Source organism: Frankliniella occidentalis, unplaced genomic scaffold, assembly GCF_000697945.3.
Source record: "Frankliniella occidentalis isolate FOCC.00 unplaced genomic scaffold, Focc_3.1 Scaffold386, whole genome shotgun sequence".
Taxonomy (NCBI): Eukaryota; Metazoa; Arthropoda; class Insecta; order Thysanoptera; family Thripidae; genus Frankliniella; species Frankliniella occidentalis.
The window spans coordinates 1-7,765 of record NW_026267508.1 but is presented as its reverse complement, the minus strand read 5'-3'; the positions used below and the strand labels follow the sequence as shown (position 1 = coordinate 7,765).

The window sequence follows — 7,765 nt, the reverse complement described above, 5'->3', positions numbered from 1 at the left end:
TCCAGCCCGTACTGAGATTACTGCTTTTGTCTGACCTTTTTGTCTTTTCTTTAAGTTTACCCCATTTTATTTTTTGTTTGACAATTTTAAGCAAAAAGGTGCAGTGCAAACGCGAACGTCAGCAGCGCCGCTAGGTACAGGTGGTACATCTACGAGCCGTACTATGGTCGGCTCAATTTAACCGCCCATAAGTCAGCCGATCAGGTGTGAAGCTCGCGGCCTGCCCAGCCGATCCACCGCGAGGATGTGCAACTATCGGCTTTCGACACTTCCCAGTAAAGTACGACTAATTAAAACGACTGTTTCTGCACACGAGACCCGAGCCGGGTTAACAAAGAGTGAGGTAGGACGAAAAGAATTGAGGTCGGAGCAGCACGGAGGGGGGGGGGGGCGACCACGTGTACAGCGACGCGGTGTGGCAGCGCGTGGCGGCGCGTGGCGTAGCGTGGCACAGCGTGGAGAGGAGGGGATGAATAGTAACGCTACTACTACTGCAGGCGCACACAATGAGTGCGACGAGGAAGGAGCTATCTGGAGGTCGCCTCTGACGTCACCGGCTTCGGGTGTGTGGGTGCGGAGCGGAGCTCGAGCGGAGCAGAGCAGAGCTGGAGCGCGGCGCAGCCTCCCGTTGCCATGACAACGAGCAGATCAATCTATCCCCACCCCACTCCCTGGGCGGGTCACCGGAGAGGGGTGGGGCTAGAGGGAGGGTGGGGTCGCAAAACACACATACACACGCCCCCCTCCCCCCCATTACCCTCTGTCTGTCTGTCTTTCAGTGTTTATCCAAAGGTAATGAAAGTACTGCCTTTAGTGGCAATGCATTGCAAAAGGCAATGGGACTAAATAAGTTATACCCTTACAGCGGCAATAAATCAGTTATTGCCACTCCAAGGGCAGATCCATTGCCAATTTTGGCAATGAGCGAACATATTTTTTTATAAGTTCTCTTTGGTTATAACTGATATATCAGTAGTTCGAACACTGCCGAACTGTCGGCAAGGTTAACCGCGAAAATATCGGCGATGAAGACCACATTTCCAAATGTGGTGATGAACTCTCACTGTCGACAGTGCGGTTAAGTTCGAATTGCCAATGAAAATAATGAGAACTTTACAAGACAATTTACCGTCACAGCCACAATTGGCAATGAATACTGCCTTTGGAATGGCAATGACCAACTCTTTGCCTTTGGATAGATATTACTTCTGTTCCACTGCCTTTGCGCCGTTCATTGCTAAAAAACGCTTCGTTGCCACAAAAGTAGTACTCAATGTCATACCTTTCCCTTTCAGTAAAATTCGGGCAAACCATGCGAAATATGACGAAAACTCCCAAGAATTTCTATTGCGAATGCGAATGAGATTCAAAAATGGGGTTGTGTCCGTGTTCTAAACCTGTACCAAAATACTCTGCCCTTGCCGATCGACCGTATTGTTCGTATAAAATGTCACATTTTATACGATTTTATCAGATCCGTAACTAGTTCGATGCGTAACCATTATAAGGATCCCTTGGGGCTTGGTGATTTTGTAACTTATGAGTGAGAGCTCGGATCTTCGAAATATTGTATCTACGGACGCACTAGAAAAACAAAGATGCAAACTCCTACTTTTTATAAGGCACTACGCGTTTAGTGCCTCTGCCAAGGCACTCAAACTGCCAAGCACACACATTTTTAGCGCCTTTCGGGCTGTTTAGTTCCATGTTCAGTGCCTTTAAAAATGTGTTTAGTGCCCCTGGAAAGGCACGACTTAGCACCTTCGTTTTACCAGTGCGGTAGTAAACATCATACCATTAAAAAAACTCGAAAAAACGGACCCTTTTAAACGGACCCGTTTCTACCAGACAAGGGGGAGGAGCGACATGGTTCAACACCACCTGTTGCATGTTCTGGGTATCAGTCCATAAATGAACACCCTGAGTAGTCGGCTCCCCGTGCGCGCCGGCCACCCCCCCAAAAATAAAATCGTCACTACTTAAAAACTGCACGCCACATCGATTTAAGACTAAAGGTGTATTGAAAGCATGGATGGACGCTAATATCGCCGTTGGCGCCGGTGCGCGCACAGGAACAAGCCCATCTTCGCCTCCAACTGGACGATGCAGTCGTTATTGGGTGGGTCTGCGACTATCAAAAAAGTTGCTAGTTAGCTTAAAAGATGCCGTTAGTGGTTGACCTTAAAACCTTTAAGACCTTTAGTCTTAAATCGATGCGGTGAGTAGTTTTTCTGTACTGATCATTTTCCAAAACTCTTAATTTCGCAAGTCTGCCCTCTTAAACTAAAGGTCCCTAATAAACAAAGATATCACCCAAAAAGATGCGTACACAAAGTTCACATTTCCTAAGCCGTGGGTTCGTTTCACAGTTAACAAGAATGGTTTTTTTTTACCGACGCAAATGCCAAAAGTGACTCCTTCAGAACTGCACTTATATTGAAACGTAACTTTAAGTTTTGATATAACTTTTCGGCACTCTCACACTTGAGTTTTCAGAGAGCGTTATCTTTTTCAGCTTGTATGGATCTCCGTTGGTTCCACCTCATCCTATCCCCTTTTCTTTGGACATAATCAATTGTTTGCTTAATTTTTCAGCCCCCGATCCGTTTGGCGTTCGTAAGTCGTTGCCTCTCTCTTACACATAGTTGCCAGCTGCCACCCTCTGCCACCGTTCTGCCTTCGAGGCAGATAGAGGATGGCATCTGAATTCCTGACCCGTCACCCCGAATCTTGGGTAAGGGAGGTTTGTCCCGACCAGCACCACACCACAGCACGGCAGCGCGGCGTCACCCCCATCTCGCCACGCCCTCGGCGAAGTCCCTTTACGGGCTTTGCGGAGGTAACGGGAGGTTGGAAGACCAATTTGGTGGAGGAAGTCTGACACCCCAAAAGAAAGAAGCAACAGTACCACGGACCATAGCTCTCCCATGGCTCTGTCAGGACCGGGCAACACCTTCGAGCCACAGCGACAACGCCACAGAATATATGCCTTCGAAACTGCAATACACTGGTAAAACAAAGGTAGGATATGCTACCATTAAAAGGCGTTGAAGCTCCAAAGGCATTACAATTTATGTTTTTTCGAAATATTTCTTTCGGAATTTTGCGAGGAATGCGATAATGAATCTCAAAATGTGATTGGTTTGCTTGTGTAGAAAGTATTTTGAAGAAACTGAAAATATACTCTTTAGCACCCCTAAAACGAGTTTAACACTTAACACCCCTGGAAAAGTAGGACATCACACCTTTGTTTTTCCAGCGTAGGCCATGTAAACTAAAATTCTGAGCTGAAAGTACGATTCTGTGGAAAATTAATAAAAGAGTATATCAATTCGATCGTTCAGAAGAACAACCAACCGCGTACACCCAAAATATGACGTCACATCTCCTTTGTTCCTCTCACCTGTCAGCGACAGGTGAGAGGAAGAGAGGAGTTGTGACGTCATATTTTGGAGGTACGCGTTGTTCTTCTGAAAGGAAGAATAGAGGAGATGTGTCGTCACATTTTGAAAGTACGCGTTGTTCTTCTGAACGGTCGAATTTATAAAAAAAAATTCGTAGATAACTTATTGTAAAGAAAACCGAAGCAAATGAATGCAAACAATATATACCTTTGTAAATTTACAAAGTTTTTCATAATTTCACAAGTATTAAGGTCGAATATTGTGTTGTTATTGTCGAAAAAAAACTAATTCGACTCAACTCAACTTTAAAATAAACTCCAAGTTGTAATTTTACGGTGCATGTCCAGACCGGATGAAATTAGGTGTAAAACTTTACACAATTTGTCCAGTTATAAAAACGAAATCGCATCCGGTCTACATATGTAAAATGACGGTGAAACAGTTTGAAAAATTTCACAGTGTGCGCAACTGAAGATTTTTTTTACGCAACCGTTTCGAATGAATATTTTCCACAGTTCGTCTAAACATTTTACAAACACTTACTCAGCCATGTTCTCAACATCGTATCTCATTCTCGCCAAAAAACAGGGGCTGCAAGCCGCAAGAGCATTACCTAAAAACAGAAAAGAAAAGAATTAGTGGATGCCCGATAAGAATTTTGTGTGCTGGAGTTACTACCCGACTAGTAAACAACTGAGAGGATCCAAGGCTTCGTCGGAATGCAAAACATGCCGTCATTTTCATCGTGGATTCGCCGCGCCAAGCCAAACCCGACCCACCCCTCTACGCCGCACCACAGCGCACCCTCCGCCTTGCCTTATCACGAGCACCATCGGACATTCCAAATAGAAATAACGCGAACCGCCTCGCATAATCCAGAGAGGAAAGGAAAGAGGAGATATGAAAAAAGGGAGAGGACAAAAAATACAACCATCGCGAAAAAAATTCTCCCCGCGACGGACACAAAAATCGCGATGTAAAAATCATCAAGCTGTAATGGTTGACCCGTCGCCTGTCACCGGTCCGACATGGGACCACCACGAGCGAGGGCCTCATGTCTGACGGATCCAAAGGCATTGCCTGATTTTTTTTCCATCGCGGCCGGGCTCGAAACGTTTCGGAAACAGCATTTCTGTGCTTTTCCCACCCACTCGCTCCGCAGTCCCGCACCCCGGTCGACCACTATCTGATGACGAGCGACCAGACCGTCCCTTAACCCTATTCCCGCCCCTCGCCCTTCCGGAGTGCTTTCTGCCTGCTCAATTTGCGTCCGGGGACCCTCTCTCTGGTGGTATCGCCAAGGGAGAAATTGAAATCTCCGGTACCGCATAATCTAAAACATATACCCCCCACCCCCTCCACACCCACCTCTCCATCTCGTTTCTTCTTACGAGCAGAATTCTGATTGGAAAGCATCTTGTTCTGCATCTCCCCCTTCCTCGCCATTCCTGGCTCTCTTTTACCACCCCGTCCTCGGATCGTGTCTGCCGATGATAGCTTGATCTAAGGCAGTCTATGCCTGGGGCACAACGAGGCTCTGCGGGGTCGGTAGGGCCAATATGGAGGCCACCTGTTCGCTCGGTAGGATGCCCTCGAGCTATCTATCACACAATTTTTGGGTCCAAATTCAGTTTTCCTTCCCCCATCCACCAATATTGAGCATCGATGACGATCGAAGAAGAAAGTGCTGTGATACTTTTTATGCCCTGTGCTGAACTACACTGGAGAAATAAAGGTAGTACTCGAATGGTTTTCATGCCTTTCCAAAGGCATTAAAAATTAGCACCCGCAAAGGCATTAAAACGTAAAACGTGTTAAAATTTTATGCCTTTGGACACTTTTGTGCCTTTGGAAAGGCATTAAAATTAACACCCCCAGAAAGGCAAAAGGTCCTACCTTCGTTTTTCCAGTGTACTTTTCAAAAACACCCTTAAAACTTATTGGTTTTGTTTCGTAACGTAGCAAGGCAAGGGTAGGGGTAAGACAGCCATCCTAACTGTCGTGCTATTGTCGAGAAAGTATCGAAAAAAAGACAATCAAAAAACAGGATAACGGAAACGGAACCGTGAACCGATACCGGGAAAAGCAATTTTTGTTCTGGTGTGACGCGTTCGCCCCATGCTTCTTGACATTATAAACAGCACATTTCGAAAAATTCTCGAACCGTTTTGTTCTAGAATCTGACTTTTGGCGTTAATCCGCATGATCTCCAGTTTTGAACAAATGCCGATCAGCGAGCTTCTCACACCTCATCGACTTGTCCTATCGATTTGGATGTTAGTTCATATTAATCTTTGATCCTTTATGATTATGTATCGTTTAAGTTTCGCTTCTATATGACTTCTCTAAGATAAACGGGAAGCATTCAAAGTCCTCCTTAGCGAATCTCGCGACAGGCAGATGCGCCCTTCTTCGGCAGCACCGAAACAGATGCGCCGTTGTTCATCGGTCGCGCGCAGGTCTGCCTTTTGCTCGAGAGAACCATCGAGATTGACATAATGTCGGTCGATAATTTCATGTTACTAGGCATAACTTTTTCCCCTCATGAAAATTATTGTCATACATTTAACCATACAAAATGTCGACTAAAAACAGTGTATCTAAAGGTAAACCACTTTGAAACGTGTACGATCAAACCTGGTACCGGTCTGCAGGGCGCGGCAACGCACTCCAAGAAATTCGATAGCTGGTGCTCTGTCGGTCCTATAGCAGTGTGCACTCTACTTCGTGAAAAATGCGTACATCAGGTGTGCATGTACCCTGAATGACACTAGATAGCTATTCTCAACGGCCATTTTGAGTATGCACACTGCCGGGCGTTTGCTCCATATTCCCCTTATTTGTCTCCATAGAATACCACCTCGAAACCTCGAAAGATACACTAAAAACTCAGAGGCGTCTTTTGACGCAAAATTTTGGTGTTCACTGAAAGAACTCGCGGGCGTTACCAAAAATTGGCGGCTTATGATGCCAAAACGTTGGACGTTCTTTCGCATATGACGCCACAATTTGGTGTCTTAGAACGCCTATAACTTGGCGGCTAAAGACACCAACCAGTTTTCAGTGGCACACACAAAACAACGTTTACTTCGCAACCTTCAAAGAAAGCAGGAGCCTGGGAAGATATGCTTGGTGATTACGAAGCAGAGATATATGTGATTACACAGTAAGTTTAATTTGCATTACGATGCTTCAATTTTCTTCATTTTGCAAATCTTTGTAGATTTTCTCTTCAGAAACACTAGGTAATTTTCGCCACAGCACCCCTCCTTTCTGCGCGTATGCAATGCAACCCAACGCTTGCATCGCTCCCCTTGCCATCCGCACCTTCTACCTCATCTGTGCAGCAGAGAGCTTTCCCGTGTCTCGATAGCTCGGTAGACAATTATCGAACGGGTAATTGACACTGGCAGACAGAGTGGCTGCGCAGGCTGCGGACCTGCACTTCGCTATAAGGGTCTTTCCGTGTTTCCTCGGTGCCCCCACCCCTCGCTGCATAACGCCCCTGCCCTCGTTCGCCAGCAGTTTGAGTTTGGAAATTAAAAGGAATGAGTTCTGATGCTATCGTGAGTATGAATGCTGAGGTGAGCGTCTCAGGCACAAACACGACGAATGGTTGGGAAGGGATGGTGAATGATGATGCACTAGAATGATCGCACAGAATATCTTGCGAGCATTCCATGGAGGAAATGGCATACTCATTGAGAAATCAGTCGTTTACAAAGCCAAATCAATGTCGTTCATTTGTTCATTTCGTCGCCCCTTCAGTCAAGCATCGATGGCCATAAAAGCCCAGTGAAGAACACAAGGTTGCTGCCTTGGCTTCGCCGAGACTGGGTAGTGTAGAACTTTACGAGCACTGCGGGAACGAAGAGGCGAGGAGGCAAAGAGAATGAGAAATTCGAGGAAAGTCTGATGAGGGGCGATCGCGCATGGCTGGTCTCGACTCGTCGCGAAAACGAAACAGGGTGTCTTCTTGTCAGACGGCCATGGCCTGCCCTTTGTGCGGGCTGGGACGCGCAGGGCCACCGCGACGAGGGCCCGCCCTTCACAATGGGGGCGGGAGAAAGAGAGATGCAAGAGAAGAGAGAGGGAAACAGCGAGCGAACGCAACCCATCCAGGTCCTGGGCTGCTTGTTAGTCTGATCCAGCGAGCGGTAACGAATTGACAAGGACAGGGTGATTACACGGTGCCCCGAACAAGGAAGGGCGGAGTGAAGGGAAGAGGGCAGCAAGAGGAGGAGAGGGGGGGGGGGGTGATGACGTACACGCGTGCGTACGCATGTCTTCGCACACGCAACGTTTATAAAAGTCGGCAAAGGTAAACTCTTGCTGCATGCTTGCACACAGAGAGGGGCATT

At 46.7% G+C, this 7,765-nt stretch overlaps 1 protein-coding gene across 3 annotated transcripts in view; it reads right to left on the bottom strand.

Moving 5' to 3' along the window:
- Positions 1–4,029, bottom strand: part of LOC113210645 (glutamate-gated chloride channel) — a 52,710-nt gene extending 48,681 nt beyond the window's left edge. For 2 of the 3 annotated variants that reach the window (XM_052274384.1, XM_052274387.1), the window contains exon 1: positions 3,948–4,028. In XM_052274384.1, coding sequence (XP_052130344.1) covers positions 3,948–3,976 — 29 coding nt within the window. In that variant the 5' untranslated portion in view covers positions 3,977–4,028. Of the gene's footprint in view, positions 1–3,947 lie in introns of all 3 variants that reach the window. The other variant, XM_052274385.1, reaches the window with a different exon arrangement.
- Positions 4,030–7,765: the final 3,736 nt, after the last annotated feature.